At 49.2% G+C, this 18288-nt stretch overlaps 1 protein-coding gene across 1 annotated transcript in view; it reads right to left on the bottom strand.

The window, feature by feature from the left end:
- LOC144500603 (formin-like protein 1) overlaps positions 1-18288 on the bottom strand; it is a 274250-nt gene that overhangs the window by 66705 nt on the left and 189257 nt on the right. Inside the window, exons 9-11 of the mRNA XM_078223784.1 lie at positions 15821-15897; positions 12862-12955; positions 1294-1368 (exon numbers count right to left, since the gene is read on the bottom strand). Coding sequence (XP_078079910.1) covers positions 1294-1368; positions 12862-12955; positions 15821-15897 — 246 coding nt within the window. The remainder of the gene's footprint in view (positions 1-1293; positions 1369-12861; positions 12956-15820; positions 15898-18288) is intronic.

Raw genomic sequence — 18288 nt, 5'->3', positions numbered from 1 at the left:
TGAGCAGGGTCAGAGCGCAGGCCCCTAGTGTGAGCAGGGTCAGTGTGCAGGGCCCGTGTGTGAGCAGGGTCAGTGTGCAGGGCCTGGTGTGAGCAGGGTCAGTGTGCAGGGCCCGTGTGTGAGCAGGGTCAGTGCGCAGGGCCTGGTGTGAGCAGGGTCAGTGTGCAGGGCCCGTGTGTGAGCAGGGTCAGTGTGCAGGCCCCGAGTGTGAGCAGGGTCAATGTGCAGGCCCTGAGTGTGAGCAGGGTCAGTGTGCAGGCCCCGAGTGTGAGCAGGGTCAGTGCGCAGATTTCGAGTGTGACCAGGGTGAGTGTGCAGGGCCTGAGTGTGACCAGGGTCAGTGTGCAGGGCCTGAGTGTGAGCAGGGTCAGTGTGCAGGGCCTGAGTGTGACCAGGGTCAGTGTGCAGGCCCCGAGTGTGAGCAGGGTCAGTGTGCAGGGCCTGAGTGTGACCAGGGTCAGTGTGCAGGGCCTGAGTGTGACCAGGGTCAGTGTGCAGTGCCTGAGTGTGAGCAGGGTCAGTGTGCAGGGCCTGAGTGTGACCAGGGTCAGTGTGCAGGCCCCGAGTGTGAGCAGGGTCAGTGTGCAGGGCCTGAGTGTGACCAGGGTGAGTGTGCAGGGCCTGAGTGTGACCAGGGTCAGTGTGCAGGGCCTGAGTGTGACCAGGGTCAGTGTGCAGGGCCCGAGTGTGAGCAGGGTCAGTGTGCAGGGCCTGAGTGTGAGCAGGGTCAGTGTGCAGGGCCTGAGTGTGACCAGGGTCAGTGTGCAGGGCCTGAGTGTGACCAGGGTCAGTGTGCAGGGCCTGAGTGTGACCAGGGTCAGTGTGCAGGGCCTGAGTGTGACCAGGGTCAGTGTGCAGGGCCTGAGTGTGACCAGGGTCAGTGTGCAGGGCCTGAGTGTGACCAGGGTCAGTGTGCAGGGCCTGAGTGTGACCAGGGTCAGTGTGCAGGGCCTGAGTGTGACCAGGGTCAGTGTGCAGGCTTCGAGTGTGAGCAGGGTCAGTGTGCAGGGCCTGAGTGTGAGCAGGGTCAGTGCGCAGGCTTCGAGTGTGAGCAGGGTCAGTGCACAGGCTTCGAGTGTGAGCAGGGTCAGTGAATGGCCTCTTGTGTGCAAGGGCCACCCCAGGTGCACTGAACTGGCAAACTGGGTTCATGCCGATGTTTGATTATCCAGAACCTCGGAAAATAGGTTTCTACATTCGCTGAAGAGCCCAGTCCTGTTACAAATCTACCAAGGCTTTACCGAACAGGCACTTGTGTAGAGCTTGCGATGTTCCCAACCCAATTTCTCATACCATGAAGTCAATATTGCTGTCCTCATGTCGGAAATATTCCATCAGCTTTTCAAACCGCACCTTCTCTCCGCAAACCTGGAGGAAGACAGAGAGAGTTAGCAGATTCTGCTCTGTACCGCAACTCACCCCTCACTCAAACACAAATCCATACAACATAATAATCTGGAGACATGGGCACAGTAGGAAGTCTCACAACACCAGGTTAAAGCCCAACAGGTTTATTTGGAATCACAAGCTTTCGGAGCACTGCCCCTTCATCAGGTGAGTGATCAGGTGACCCGATGAAGGAGCAGCGCTCCAAAAGCTGGTGATTCCAAATAAACCTGTTGGACTTTAACCTGGTGTTGAGAGAATTCTTACTGTGCCCACCCCAGTCCAACGCTGGCATCTCCACCTCATGTTGACATGGTGCACAATTACAATAACTGTGCAGGTGAGGAAAATATTTTTGATGCAGCAAGTTGTTACGTCCCGCACCGCAACTTTCAAAAGGAGTTGGATAGAAGAGTGAAATGGAGAAGAGAGAGCAGCTTTAAGTAAATGAGCAGGAAAATGGAAGTAACTGGACAGTTCTCTCAAGAGATTGCACAGGCAAAATGGGCTGAATAACCTCGCCTTTAGAACCGGAAGGTTCTAAAGCCTGGAGTGAGTAAGGGCCATTTGGCCCATCAAGCTGGATGCTACCACAGTCCATGGATGGCTACTCTAACCAACTCTTCCTTCCATCCATGTCGGAACTGGTAAGAATTCAGTGATCTTGAATCTGTATTTATATAGGATCTTATCACATCCTCAGGATGTTCATAGAATCCCGACAGTGCAGAAGGAGACCATTTGGCCCATCGAGTCTGCATTGACCACAATCCCACCCGGGCCCTATCCCAATATCGCCACATATTTAGCCTGCTAATCCCCTTGACACTAAGAGTCAATTTAGCATGGCCATTCAACCTAACTCACACATCTTTGGACTGTGGGAGGAAACCGGAGCACCCGGAGGAAACCCACGCAGACACGGGGAGAATGTGCAAACTCCACACAGACAGTGATCCAAGTTGGGAATCGAACCCGGGCCCCTGGTGCTTTGAGGCAGCAGTGCTAACCACTGTGCCACCGTGCTGTCACTTTACAGCCAATGGATTATGTTTTTAATGCAATCACTATAGTTACCAAAGACACACAAGGCAACCAATCTGCCCTTAGCATTACCCCACAAGCAGCATACCGTCTACCTAAACCCATGTTAATCAAACATAACTACTAATGTCTATACTCCCAAATTAGCCTCTTATTCAATCTTCAATATCAATGTTGCCGTCGTGGTTACACTTTAAAAAAATCATTTTTACAGAATGTGGTGTTGCAGGCCCATCCCTAATTGCCCTTCAGAGGGTGGTGGTGAGCTGCCTTCTTGAACCGTTGCAGTCCCTGAGGTGTGGGTACACCCACAGTGCTGTTAGGGAGGGAGCTCCAGGATTCCGGCCCAGCGACAAGTGAAGGAGTAGCGATATGTTTCCAAGCCAGGATGGTTGGTGGCTTGGAGGGGAACCTCCAGGTGGTGGTGTCCTCAGGTATTTGCTACTCTTGTCCTTCTAGATGGTAGTGGTGGTGGGTCTGGAAGGTGCTGCCGAAGGAACCTTGGTGAATTCCTGCAGCGCATTGAAGGAGATATCACACTTTTCTTGCCATTCTCATCCTGATCCCAGTAGCTGGTTTCAGTGAGAGAATAGCAGAGTCATACTGAAGCATTGCTTCCTCATTCTGCTCCTCAGGGTTGGTGCACTAATTGCAGGAACGTTAATAAACTGCACAAAGAGGGGAACAATGGCCAAGAAAATGTTAATTGAATGAAACTTGAATGCTTAGTGCGGCACAGTGGTTAGCACTGTTGCCTCACAGTGCCAGGGACCCAGGTTCGATTCCATCCTTGGGTGACTGTGTGGAGTTTGCATGTTCTCATGTCTGCGTGGGTTTCCTCCACGTGCTCCAGTTTCCTCCCACATTCCAAAGATGTGCGGGTTAGGTTGATTTCCCATGCTAAATAGCCCCTTAGTGTCAGGGGGACTAGCAGGGTAAATACATGGAGTTGCAGGGATGGGGCCTGGGTGGGATTGTTGTTGGTGCAGGCTCGATGGGCCGAATGGCCTCCTTCTGCAGGGATTCTATCAATCAGCAGAGGGTTTGATGGATGGTTAGACTCTGTGTTGAAAGCGTGTGGAAGTTCTGTTAGCTCTGTGGCTCTCTGTGACCTGTGTCACTGCGGAAGAGGAACCAAGAGCATCATCTGGAGCAGGAGTGAGAACACCTGCAATGACTTGGACCTGGAAGAATGAAACACACGGATACCTTAAATTATCCTTTCTGTGTCTGCAGCTGCCCTCATTTGCTGGCTGCAGCTGCACTGATCTCCATTGAAAGCAAACATGATAAAGCTTCACAAGAATTTCTCCTGGAACTGCTGTAGCAAAACATATTTAAAATAAAAAGAATTAACGGGGTGAATGGCTTTCAGTGTCGGAAGCTCAGGGCCGGAATTCTCCGACCTTGCCCGTGGCTGGGATTCTCCAGTCCCGCTGCAGTGAGCGGAGATTTGGCTGAGTGCCAAATTCTCCATCCTTGCTGGCAGCAGGGTGTGTGAGACTGGAGAATTCTGGCCCAGATACTTTTCATTAGGAAGAGAAGGTTAAGAGGAGATTTACCTTATAGAATCAGGCAGCACTGAAGGAGGCCATTCAGCCCAGCATGCCTATGGCAGCTCTTTGACAACTTTCCAATGAGTCCCTTTCCCCTGCTCATTCCCTATAGCCCTATATTTGCCAACTCATAGAATCCCTACAGTGCAGAAGGAGGCCATTCAGCCCATCTAGTCTGCACCGACCACAATCCCACCCAGGCCCACATATCATAGAATCATCATAGAAACCCTACAGTGCAGAAGGAGGCCATTCGGCCCATCGAGTCTGCACCGACCACAATCCCACCCAGGCCCTACCCCCACATATTTTACCCACTAATCCCTCTAACCTACGCATCCCAGGACTCTAAGGGGCAATTTTTTTAACCTGGCCAATTAGCCTAACCCGCACATCTTTGGACTGTGGGAGGAAACCGGAGCACCCGGAGGAAACCCACGCAGACACGAGGAGAATGTGCAAACTCCACACAGACAGTGACCCGAGCCGGGAATCGAACCCGGGACCCTGGAGCTGTGAAGCAGCAGTGCTAACCACTGTGCTACCGTGCCGCCCTGCTTATTCCCCTGATACTAGGGTCAATTTAGCATGGCCAATCGACCTAACCCGCACATCTTTGGACTATGGGAGGAAACCGGAGCACCCGGAGGAAACCTACGCAGATTTGGGAAGAACATGCAAACTCCACACGGACAGTGATCCGAAGCCAGAATTGAACCCGGGCCCCTGGCGCTGTGAGGCAGCAGTGCTAACCACTATGCCACCATGCTGCCCCGCTCATCTCCAAGGCATGGAAGTTTCAGGTCCAATGGGCTGAATTAACTGGAGTTGGTTTGAGATCAAAGTCAGAGGTTAAATGCTGTGAAGGATTGTGATCAGGTAAACTAGGGGAAGTTATTTCCATTACTCAGTGAGTTAGTAACACGAGGAGATGACATTTAGGAACATCAACAAAGGACAATCAGGAGGTTGTTAGATTGGTGGATGTTCATCAAGAAACAGTGATGGAAGCAAAATCCGTAGACTGGGAATTTCTTTGCAAATACTCCTGTTTCACTTCCTTCAAAGCCCACCAGTGAAGGAGAGGGAGACTATCCGAGGATGTCCCTGGCCATGTAAACTTTTAAAAGGCAGCGTCACGTTATGTCTTCTGGTTCCCCTTGGTTTGAAATAATCAGATTTAAGACTCAAAATGTTGGACCTTCATTGAGTGTATTTCTTGCTGTTCTCCATCTGGCTGGGAGATTGATACATTTTTTATAAAACATTTTACTCCATTCTTAAAGTTACAAAACCAATGCTCAGAGTTGACTGGGCAAACCCTCATCCATTTCCTCGCTCCAAAAACTAATTCCAATTGAATTCAATTCATGGTTCCCACAAGAGAGACAAACAAGATCCAAGCTGACAAGATAAGGCATTGCGCCCCATCTTGGGTTTGATCTCATAGAATCATAGAATCCCTACAGCTCAGAAGGAGGCCATTCAGCCCATCAAGCCTGTACCGACAACAATCCCACCCAGGCCCTATTCCTGTAACCCCACATATCTGACGCTTGACCTTAGCCAAGAAGTGATGGTAGACTGATACACTGTTACTCACCATGTGACTACAGTGCAGCAGTAAAACATGGCACCCAGGGATATATATTCATGTTATGAACAGTTCCTAGCTCTGTACAAATAAGTCTGACAACATCACAGTGGATAAAAATATTAGAAAATGAAAACTGGATTAGCTGCTTTGGGAGGAAGCGGCCCCTCTTCAGAGCTCTGTTTTCACAGAGACACTGTGGATCTTTATAGCAGCAAATGAGCTCTTCCAAGCCACTGCCAGCTTTAAACCATAGAATCCCTGCCACAGAATCCATCGAACCGTAGGGACTCTCGGGTTCTAAGCTGCCAGAGACTGTGAGACCTCATTTGCTGCTATAAAGATCCACAATGTCTTTGTGAAAACGGCAACCGGGGGATTTTCTATGAATGGAATGAGATGTGTGCTGAATTCTAAAAACGCATTCGCTCAGTGGAGATCTGCAGTGCCTTCACTCAGCTAAGCTTCCAGGATGCTTCTTTGCTTTAATGGTGGAGGGTATAGCGTGATTTTATTCATGATCAGATTAGTAAGAAGAGCAACCCCCTATCTAAAAATGTGAATGCTTGACTCGGAGTTTAAATCTCCGCAGGGCTGTCTCTTATCCACCCCTCCCCTGTGCCTGATGTGGCGGACCTGGGTCACTGGTAAAGTGCCAAGCGGAATTTTAGGAGTCCGTCGGGGGGTAGTGGGGAAACAGAGGCCCGTTGGCAGCTCAGACAGTGGACAGAATGGCACAGATAGTGACCATCCATCAGGAAGAGAAGAGATGTTAATGAGCGGCAGGGTTCAGGTTAAGATTAAGGCGACCACCACGCAACATGGTGGCAGGTTGGGAGATTTGCCCGAATATGCCAGAACATCAATTTAATATCCCCCCCTCACCACCACAACAACAACTTGCAGCTTTAGCATTGTAAAACATCCCAAGGTGCATCACAGCAACTTTACCAGACAAATTGTCGTGGGTGCAAGCTCAATGGGCCGAATGGCCTCTTTCTGCACTGTCGGGGTTCTATGAAAGGGTGACACCCATGGGCCGATTCGGGGCGCTACCTCACAACAGTCTCTTTGCTGCACATTTGATGTAATTCTTCTGAAGGTGTTGAATCCGATAATATTTCTCCTTGTTTTTACCCTGTCAACGGGTGAAGTGCCAGCTCTAATGATAGCTAATGAGAGCAATAAATGTGAGAGCTTTGTTCAACCAGGACAAGCTGAAACAGTGACTGAGGTGATGAAGAGCTTGGCACTCAGATACCTTCAGGCTCATTACGCCTCTTAATGTCATTCATCACTGCAGCTAATCCATTTTTAACAAGTTCTGCTGCAAATCCTTCACAGTAAGTGCGTGCGGAAGAGGGGCTTACACTGCACCGATTGTGGCTGTACTCTGAGCAAGCCCAGGGACACTGGGCACAGATGGAAAACAGTTCCTACATACAACTATCAGTAGAGGGAGCTGTTGCTCACTGTAAGCATTGTCTGAAAGAGATTGCTGACTAGACAGAGGGGTGGCCATGGCGACACCGTGTTAGCCCCCTGTACCCATTTACATACACACAATACAGAGAGATGTCCATTACTTACTGAATATCTATTGCAATCCAATGCAAAGCACACACAACAATCAAAAAAGAACACTGGGACTCCCTGCTTTTTGTCTTACCACCAACCAACAGATAGACATTGAGGTTAAAAATCGCTTGCCAGATAAATATCTGAACTGAGATCACAGAACTAACTATAGAATCATAGAATCCCTGCAAAGGAGGCCATTCGGCCCATCAAGCCTGCACCAACCACAATCCCACCCAGGCCCTATCCCTGTAACCCCACATATTTACCCTGCTAGTCCCCTTGACACTGAGGGCAATTTAGCATGGCCAATCCACCTAACCCGCACAGCTTTGGACTGTGGGAGGAAACCGGAGCACCCGGAGGAAACCCAAGCAGACACGGGGACAAAATGGAGTTTGCACAGAGGCTGGAATTGAAACTGGGTCCCTGGCACTGTGAGGCAGCAGTGCTAACCACGGTGCCAAGTGCCGCCCATAAAAGGGCAGGTGCTTTGTTGTAAATAGCAGAGGGTCTGAAGCACTCAGAATAGAGTGGTAGACACCTACATTGTTAAACACTCGGCTAAGACTCAGTGTGTGAGAAAATACGCTGAACCATACTCTTTATATTCCCTGACTAAGCTGCTATGTGACTTGTGTGGTATTAGCAATTTCAGTAACTGAAAGAGATAAAACTATCAATCTCTCCAAGAATGCCCGAGTCATCACAAACAGTGAAATCTTTTATGTGTGCCGTGTTTCGAATCGATTTATTTTTCTGATGAAGAAGAAAGGTGATACTGCTTTGGAATTACACCTCTTCTATCAGCATAGACATTGGGTCCAACTGTCTCTATATCGCTGCAGTAATGACCACTCTTACAGAGTGAGACTAACTGCAGGTGAGCAACATTCCTCTTCCATGAATTTATTAACTGTAGGAATTTATTAATTGAGGAAGGTCAAGGCAACAACGCAGGACACCTGGAAAAGTGTTTAAGCGGGAATAGGGAGTAAGAGGGAATAAAGGGGCAATAGTAACAGGATTGGGAAAAGGTGATTAGGTAACACCAGGACGGGCTTTTCATAGAATCATAGAATCCTACAGTGCAGGAGGAGGCTGTTCAGCCCATCGAGTCTGCACCAATCACAATCCCACCCAGGCCCTATCCCCACAGCTCCATGCATTTACCCTAGCTCGGCCCCCTGACACTAAGGGGCAATTTAGCATGGCCAATCACTTAACCTGCACATTTTTGGACTGTGGGAGGAAACTGGAGCACCCGGAGGAAACCCACGCAGACACGGGGAGAATGTGCAGACTCCGCACAGACAGTGACCAAAGCCGGGAATCAAATCTAGGTCCCTGGCGCTGTGAGGCAACAGTGCTAACCACTGTGCCACCGTGCTCCCCTTTAAAAGCAAGAGAAGTGTAGAACGGTGGGGAAGAGAGAGTAGCTACAAGGGGTGGTGGAGGGGGGGGAAGAGCGAGGCTGGTGAAGGTCACCCCCATAGTAGGAAAGAATGAACTAGCAGAGTTTACTTTCATTGCTACACATCAGGATGCAGGACAATGATGAAGACGTTGGATAGCATTGGGGTAAACCAGCCCCCAGCGCTTTATATGACAGTTAGCACCTTAGGATAAAATCCTTAGACTTCATGGGGATTGTGGATTGCTCACCAACCCAGCCAGGAAGGGTGGCACGGTGGCACAGTGGTTAGCACTACAGCCTCACAGCGCCAGGGGCCCAGGTTCAATTCCGGCCTTGGGTCACTGTCTGTGTGGAGTTTGCATGTTCTCCCTGTGTCTGCGTGGGTTTCCATTGGGTGCACCAGTTTCCTCCCACAGTCCAAAGGTGTACGGGTTAGGTTGATTGGCCGTATTAAATTGCCCCTTAGTGTCAGGGGGGCTAGCAGGATAAATATGTGGGGTTATGAGGATAGGGCATGGGTGGGTGGCGCAGGCTCGATGGACTAAATGGCCTCCTTCTGCGCTGTAGGGATTCTATGATCTATGAAATATGGTAAAGAAAGGACCAACCTTTAACAAGCCTGCCTCACAGCTATAGAATTTGGGGCGGATTGAACAGTCTGAGAGCTGGACTTCCATCCTTCAGTGGATAGGAAGTCCCACACTGGGGAGCTGCCAATCTGATTGGCAATTAGCTCCAGCAATCCCAGCAGCGCCAGAACTCAGTAGCGGGCACTGCTGGAACTGCAAGGTGGGCCTGGGAAGAGGATCATGGTGTCCAGAGGCAGGTAAGTCCAGGGCTTTTAGAGTGGGTTCGGATCAGAGATTCTGGGGAGCAGGGAGAAGCGGGGGTGGGAGGGTGGTAGGTTTTGGAGGGCTGGAGGGGAGGAAAACGGCGTGGGGGGCATCTTGGGGAGGGGGATATCCCTTGATTGATCAGCCCGCCCTTCCTTCCTACCTTCTCAAAGAGACCATTTTGGAAACAGCCATTGCGCTCTGGCCTGCCTGTCCAGTGTTTTATGGCAGTGAGCCGGATTGGGGCCCTTAACTGCTACCTCACTGGGCATGATGTGGAGATGCCGGCCATCTGACGAAGGGGCAGCGCTCCGAAAGCTTATGGTATTTGCTACCAAATAAACCTGTTGGACTTTAACCTGGTGTTGTGAGACTTCTTACTGTGCTCACTGGGCAGCCAGAGGGCCTCAGTGGGCCTTACGGCGGGTGGCCTAGTGGGTGCCTTACACAGCCCTCAAATTATGAGGAAAGTTCGGGGCTGTGCAGGAAGGAGGTGGGCTAGACACATGATGTATTTTAAGACATTCTATTTAGTTTTATCTGGGAACTGAAGAAGAGCAGGCTGGACACGGATTACTGCATCCCTGAACTCCAAAGGGTGTAGTATTTTTGCCAAGTGCCAGCTGTTAGTTTATTTGACAAAAGTCATTCCAGGCACGGTGGTTAGGAAGCTGCAGTGACTTCAGTACACGCCCCCCCCTCCCCATTATAGGGGGCACTGAATGAAAACCCACACTCGATAGCAGGCAGGGCCGAGCGGGTCACAGCATCAGATGGCCAATCTCGAGAATGCCCACCTGTTTACAGTGACTAATTCTAATGTATCGGGACCGTCCATGAATGTCAAATATTGGCAAAGAGGCGCATTCCAGAGGTCAAAGGTGAAGTAAAATGATTGACAGGTGAGGTCTCTCGCTGTGGGCTTTCTTGCTGCACGGGGATCTATTGGGTGGGTTAATGCCTGGACTCCAGGTTTCAAACAGCTGCCTGAATACTCATCATTCCAACCCACTGACTCTGACTGAGACAACTGGTCCGGAGTGGCTTCGTGAGCTACTCACCACGACCAGCCCAAAACCTGTCTCTACGGGAAAAGGAATGCCTGTCAGATCTGCACTTCATTCTTCTGGTTTTCTTTGGTGTCTACAGAATGAAATCTGGGGCAGAGCGCAGAATGCCCAAAGAGCTTTATGATCTGGGTTTTCTGTGGAGTCAGGGAGACTCCATGGATGGGGTGAAAATGGCTCCCGGGCACCGATCACAGAATTCCCGACCCCATTCCTGGGGTTTCAGGAGTGCCTTTTAAAGTTTGGGCAGTGAGTCCACACCCTGTACCCCCTGGTTGGCTCCACTGTGGGGATAGGCATCTTCATGGAGCCGGGAGAGCTTTTCAAAGAGTTCTTGGCACCTCAAGAGGTGTCACAAACCACTGTCTGCATGAGGCAAGTTCAAAAGGCCCTCCTCATACCCCCCCCCCCCCATGCCAAGGTGTGCCTCCACCCACCCCTATGATCCTTATTCACCACCCCCCCCCTTGCAAAGGTATCACCCACCACCTATGGCTCCTCATACCCCTGTGCCAAGTTATGCCCCTGAACAATTCCTATGGCCTGTTATACCCACATCCAAGCAGTGGCATTTCCATTCGCATTTACTGTGCCTGTTCTATAAACTGTATAGAACCAATTAGCCTCATAGTGACGATAAGATGTGTAAAATAATTTTAAAAGTGGAATTCATTGATAACTTTCCACTTTAAGAAAACCCGTACAGCCCAAAAGAAGTGTCAGACATCCAGACTTTTAAAAGTGTTAATAGCTGAAACTGCAAGCACTTGAAACCTCTATCTTGCTGTTAAACAAGCAATGCTCCCTCTCAGGCTCAATTCTCTAATGGATATCTGGGCTTTCAGCCAAGCTTCAATTTGCATTCTTGGAGCTGAGGGTGTGTAAGGCCAGCTGGGGTGAGTGTGTGTGGGACATACTCGATAGGGTCTTTTAAGAGACTTCTGGATGAGTACATGGGACTTAATAGGATTGAGGGTTATAGGTAAGCCTATATATAGGCCTAGGTAGGTAGGGACACGACCGGCGCAACTTGTGGGCCGAAGGGCCTGTTTGTGCTGTAGTTTTTCTATGTTCTATATATTGGAATAGTGAGCACAATAGTGAGGCCTATAAAACAATCCATGACGTACTTGAAAAGGAGCTGAAGATTTCTCCTCAGTGTGAATGTTTCTATCTTAACCAACATTATTAAAACACATTGTGTCATTCATCTTGTTGCTTTCTTCTCTATATTCTTACACTGGATGTGGGCGTTGTTGGCAAAGCTAATCCTAACTCGAATGCTAATCTCCCCTAAACTGAGTGGCTTGCTGGAGGAGCATTTAAGAGTCAACCACATTGCTGTGGTTCTGGAGTCACAAGTGGACCAGTCCAGGTAAGGACAGCAGATTTCCTTCCCGAAAGGGCATTAGTGAACCAGATGGGTCTTTACGACAATCAATTCATGGCCACCGTTAGACTTTTATTTCCAGATTTCTTTGTTACTGAATTCAAATTCCATCAGCTGCCATCGTGGGATTCGAACCCAGGTGCCCAGAACGTTAGCCTGGCTCTCTGGATTATCAGTCCAGCAGCAATACCACTAATGCCACCACCTCCCCAAAGCATCTCCCCCTCACTTGCAATGTGCAATTTGCCTGCCTGCTAAAAAACAGTGGCTAAACCTCAGAAGCCAGCTGAAAGCATCATAGAATCATTTGGAAACCATTTGGCCCATCGAGCCTGCTCCTTTTGAAGAGAAATCCAGTGAGTCCCGCTACTCCAAACAGGCCTCCATCACCCCCCTGCTCTATCCCCATATCCCCGCAATTGTTTCTCCTTCAAGTATTTAAAAGGAGAAATCCACATCTTTAGGAAGGTATCCAGACTGCGATTAGCATTGAAGATGCTGTGTGAAGGGAGTGCTGTACCATTGCAGGTCCGATGCTTTTAAATGAGATGCTTCAAAATGTCAGTTCCTAAAAAGGGCGGTATGGTGGCACAGTGGTTAGCACTGCTGCCTCACAGCGTCAGGGACCCGGGTTCAATTCCAGCCTCAGGTGCCCGTCTGTGTGAAATTTGCACATTCTCCCCGTGTCTGCATGGGTTGCTCTGGTTTCCTCTCACAGTCCAAAGATGTGCAGGTTAGGTGGACTGGCCATGCTAAATTGACCCTTAGTGTCAGGGGGATTGGGAGGGTAAATGCGTGGGGTTACGGAGATAGGGCCTGGGTGGGATTGTTGTTGGTGTAGGCTCGATGGGCCTCTTTCTGCACCGTAGGGATTCTATGAAATTGAGTTTGATCCTCAGGAACAAACACAGGAGCACATTTGTCAGGAATGGCGGGATTCTGACCAATACAGGCCTCACAGACTCTTGGAGGGAATTAGATGGCAAAGCTTGCTACCTCTTTGAAGTTTTCAAAAGCTGAAAGGATGATGTCATGTCCTCCTCGCACTAGGCACACTGCGGCCAACAGCTCCAGTACCAGCGCCTTGGTCCTGCAGAAAGATAGCATGAGGTATTCAGCACACACTCAATCACATTCAACAGGAGTGCATTTACCTGCAAGGTCCAGGGGCAGCACAATAGATACTTTACCAAGAAATTGTTTGAGGATTTTTCCGAGGTTTGCTTTGTAAATATTCATTCTGGGGTCGCAGATATTCCAGGTAAGGCTGGTAGTAATCACCAAATCTAACTTCCCTCTCGCGGTTAGTGAGGGAACAACTGCGTTGCCTGTGATGAAAGCGCACTCACAGCGCTGTTAGCGTGCAATTTCACTGCAATGTGTTGGAAGCTTTTTCAATGCCCAGTCCATTTCAATGTTTTTGAGTGCTCGCTGCATGGCATTTAAATGAAACAAGGACAGCGTGATACCTTCCGGGTTGCCGTGTGCCTGTGCATCTGCGCAGATTACCAAAAGCTTTGTTGATTAGGGAGTTCCAGCATTTTGACCCAAGAGCGATCAAGGAATGGCTATATGTGTGTGATTCAAGATAGTGTCTGACGTGGGGGGGATAGTTGAAGATTGTGTTCCCTCGTCCTTCTAGTTGTTAAAGTTGCAGGTTTAGGAATTACTGATGTGCGTTCTGTAGATACTACATGGTATAGAGTACAAGAACAAAGAGGTAATGCTTTGGAGTTGTACAGAATGTTGGTTAGGCCACAGCTGGAGCACTGTGTGCAGTTCTGGTCACCTCACTGTAGGAAGGATGTGATAGCACTAGAGGGGGTACAGAGGAGGTTCACCAGGATGTTGCCTGGGGTGGAGCATTTGAGCTATAAGGGGAGACAGGATAGGCTTGGATTGTTTTCTTTAGAGCAGAGAAGGCTGAGGGGGGGACATGATTGAGGTGTATAAGATTATGAGGGGTATGGACAGGGGTGAGTAGGGAGCAACTGTTCTCCTTGGTTGAGGGGTCAGTCACAAAGGGGGCATAGTTTTAGGGTGAGGGGCAGGAGATTCAGAGGGGATTTGAGAAAAAGCTTTTTCACCCAGAGGGTGGTAGGGCTCTGGAATGCACTGCCTAGGAGGTTGGAAATCTTACAGCCTTTAAAAAATATTTGAAAGAGCACTTAAATATAATATTCAAGGATGTGGGACAAGTGCAGGAAAATGGGATTAGCGCGCTATTAGTGGTAAATATTGTCAGTGCAGACTCGATGGGCTGAAGGGCCTTTTCTGCACTGTATGGTTCTATGACATGCTGTATGCCAGTGGTGGAGGGAGTCTGCTCCAAATGGTGGATTGGCTGCTGATCAAACAGAGCTATTTCTCCTCAATAGTGTCGCGCATTTGGAGTTGGAAAGTGTGATACTGTACAACCTTTGGGACCAACCAGATTCCATGGCCTTTCTGATGCCAGGGGGAAGAATCCTCTGCCCTCAAGCCTAAGTTCATCGCTGGATATGGAAATGTGAGTGATTCCCACTGGCAGGCATGACGCCTGAACATACGCAATCTTGTACTGTTTAGCTCATCACTTATGCATCCGGGGAGAGCACAATGAATCTCATGGCATGATGGGCAAGAAATCACCCTCCTCACAGTTAACGCAAGGGGGTGAAGGTTTGGGCGCCATATTGAAAGGGTGCCCGGGCAGCCACCCAGTCCTCCCCTTCAGCCTGCCCCCAAGGCCCACTCTCTGTTCCAGCCTTTTATACCAAGCCTCTTCCAACCTTTGTTGATAATGTCACCCAGTGGGAGTGAAATCTTAAGCAGTCCCCAAAAAAGGTGGAAGCAGTATTTACTGTCCTCAAAGTCATGGAAGAAGTGGAGTCCACCAGGTGGGGGCCACAGCTGGAAGGTTCGAATATTCCACCAGCTTGGGGGCGGGGGGGGGGGGGTGGGGGTGGGGGGGTGGCAGTAGCTTAGTTCCGGTGAGCTTGAGTGAGATGCTAATATAGGCAAAAGGACTTCCCGACTTTGTCAGGAAGTTTAACCTGTCTTCAACTCGCCTTTACGCTCCTGAGGACAGGATTCGGACACTTTGTCCTCACGTCGGGAAACTGATATTTGGCTTCACGCCAAAGTGAATCCCCCCTCTCCCCCCAACGACACCCCCGCCACTCTTCCCAGTGCCAACGGGACAGGAAGATCCCACTCAGAATCTGGCTTTAGCGCTGGCTCGCTTTGCCATTTTGTACTAGTGCCATGCCTCCCATGGGGAGGCACGGTAGCACAGTGGTTAGCACTGCTGCTTCACAGCTCCAGGGACCTGGGTTCGATTCCTGGCTTGGGTCACTGTCTGTGTGGAGTTTGTACATTCTCCTCGTGTCTGCGTGGGTTTCCTCCGGGTGCTCCGGTTTCCTCCCACAGTCCAAAGATGTGCGGGTTAGGTTGATTGGCCATGCTAAAAATTGCCCTTAGTGTCCTGAGATGCATAGGTTAGAGGGATTAGTGGATAAATATGTAGGGATATGGGAGTAGGGCCTGGGTGGGATTGTGGTCGGTGCAGACTCGATGGGCCGAATGGCCTCTTTCTGTACTGTAGGGTTTCTATGATTTCTATGAGAATAACCTTTGCCCTCGTGTGGCCTCAGTAAGGTCACCGGGGGCAAAGCGGTTAACTTGTCATCTGCACAGAACATAGCGAATTGATGACAAGCGCACTGTGTTCATGCTTGATTCTGGGACCCAGTAACACTGCATTCCTCGAACACAATTAATCTCAATTCCTCTGGGTTAAGGAGGAAAGGAGATAAACTGGTGGGAATTCCCATTCCTGATCCCTATCCCGGAGACTTCTGGTTGTGAATTGATCGCGACGGAACCACCCATCGAGAATATATTAGCCGGGCTGGATGGCTGTGATTAGGATCTTGCTGATAGCTCGTTTTCCGAGTGTCCCAGAACCTCTCACCTTGCATTCCTGTTATTCAGGCTGAGGGTGATCTCATTCACGCATTGTTTGTGCTCCATCACCAGGGTGAATCCGGACTGGAGGAAAAAACACAGCGGAGAACAGTGAGAGTGGACAACAGTGAGAGTGGACAACAGTGAGAGTGGACAACAGTGAGAGTGGACAACAGTGAGAGCAGACAACAGTGAGAGCGGACAACAGTGAGAGCGGACAACAGTGAGAGTGGACAACAGCGAGAGTGGACAACAGTGAGAGTGGACAACAGTGAGAGTGGACAACAGTGAGAGTGGACAACAGTGAGAGCAGACAACAGTAAGAGCAGACAACAGTGAGAGTGGACAACAGTGAGAGGGGCACCTTGTGTTTGGGCTTGTTTAACGCCAATAGGGGAAAAAACAAGGACATTGAAATAAAAACAGAAAATATTGCAAATGTTCCACATATCACTCAGTATATGGAAAGTTCAAAGCTAGGATGAGGTTTTGGGTATGGGCCCCAAAGACAAGGCAAATTCTAAAAAAAGGCGGGTAAGACTGGTTTGCGGTCCTTTCACTTCGTAGAAGGCCCGGCATTCAAGTTTTAAAGTTTATTTATCCCCAATTTAAATTATATATTATTTCACATTTACCTTCTGAGAAAAATGTTTAGCCTGAATTTATTTTTGCACATAGTAAGACTGATGCACCATCAATCGAGCAAAGACTAATTTGTACACAAGAACAAATAGGCTTTTATTAGCAAAAGACTTGGAGCACACCCATGCCGATGAACTGGTTCAGACTGAGGCAGGGGGGTGGGGAGCAGTCGCCTTTATACCTGGACATGGGGTGGGAGGAGTCCCGGGCAGGGCCAGCAGGGACGTGTCCAGGCATGTCACACACACAGGCAATAAGCTTAACAGTGGTTTACCACAAAGACACGTGACCTTATTGGATTTGAATTGCTTCCAACCTTCAGGTGCAATGCAAAGGAAGTAAATTATGGCCCATTTTGGCTGCTCAACCATGGCATTGAGGTAGGAAGGCCCAATAGGCCAACATAAAACTGAGCAAGCTGCCAGTACCATAGTCAGGGGACTTCAAAGGGGTCTGCTCACACCTGCAGCTTCTGACAGGGGGAAAGGAAAATCTCTGCTGCAGAATTGAGTGTTGCAATGATTTAAAATCCAGTCAGGTGACCAGGGGTCATGGAGATTAAAGTGACCTGGCCACTTCAGAATTTACCCAGCTGACAGGCTCCTAATTTGTGTGCCCAACTGTGGGTGATGGTGCACAGCTAGGCAAGTGTGCAGTCAGTAAAGGGTAGGTTATTGGGTACATGGGTATGAAGGTGAGTGTGTGCGCATATATGTGTGCGAGAGTGTAAGGGTGAGAGTGGATGTACAAATGTGATGCCTGTGGCTGTGGTAGGAACATGTGTTTGTGTGGAGTGTATGAGTGGATGCATGTGTGTGTGTGTATATAGGCATGGATATGAATGTGAGCACATGTGCATATGTACAAGTGTATGTGAGGGTGCATGCAGAAAGGTGGGTGTATGTGCATGTGTACCAGCGGGTGTATCTGCTGTCACACACTTACTTATACAGCGAAACAAAGACCCAAAAAGGTTGGGAGCAACTCAAATCCAGTAAGGTCACATGTCTTATCATACGCAAAAATAAATTCAGGCTAAACCTGGCCCTGTGAGGCAGCAGTGGTTAGCATTGCTGCCTCACAGCGCCAGGGACCCAGGTTCAATTCGGGCTTGGGTCACTGTCTGTGTGGAGTTTGCACGTTCTCCTCGTGTCTGTGTGGGTTTCCTCCGGGTGCTCCAGTTTCCTCCCACAGTCCAAAGATGTACGGGTTCGGTGGATTGGCCATGCTAAATTGCCCCTAGTGTCAGGGGGACTAGCTAGGGTAAATGCATGGGATTATGGGGATAGGGCCTGGGTGGGATTGTGGTCGGTGCAGACTCAATGGGCCGAATGGCCTCCTTCTGCACTGTAGGATTCTATGATTCTAAACATTTTCTCAGAAGGTAAATGTGAAATAATATATAATTTAAATTGGAGACAGGAAGAGACTATTCAGCATCTCTGGCCTGCTGCATCTAATGGAACAGCAGGCTCACCTGCAATGAACATGAAAAGAGGGAGTTTATTGGGGATAATCACGATTGTTACATATTGTAACTTCCAAATGATTTTAAACACTTGATCAGCCCAGAGACAGCAAATGCCAGGAATGTGCTAATTGCTTCAATCCAACTCACAGAAGCGTCACTCCAGCTCCATCACAATTACTCCACTTGGAAATTGCTGAACTGGATCAGGGTTCTCCAGAGGGCAAATATTTGCCAGCTTTGATAACACTGCATTAAACAGAACCTGTTCCCAATTAAACACCATCAGGATGTGCGATTTAACATCCTCACAAGTCACTGTCTGGCATTCAATAATTCTCTTTTATTTGAAAGCTTTGACTGAG

This window comes from Mustelus asterias, chromosome 11 (assembly GCF_964213995.1).
Source record: "Mustelus asterias chromosome 11, sMusAst1.hap1.1, whole genome shotgun sequence".
Classification (NCBI taxonomy): Eukaryota; Metazoa; Chordata; class Chondrichthyes; order Carcharhiniformes; family Triakidae; genus Mustelus; species Mustelus asterias.
The sequence above is the reverse complement of the archived record's forward strand: the minus strand, read 5'-3'. Positions and strand labels throughout refer to the sequence as shown.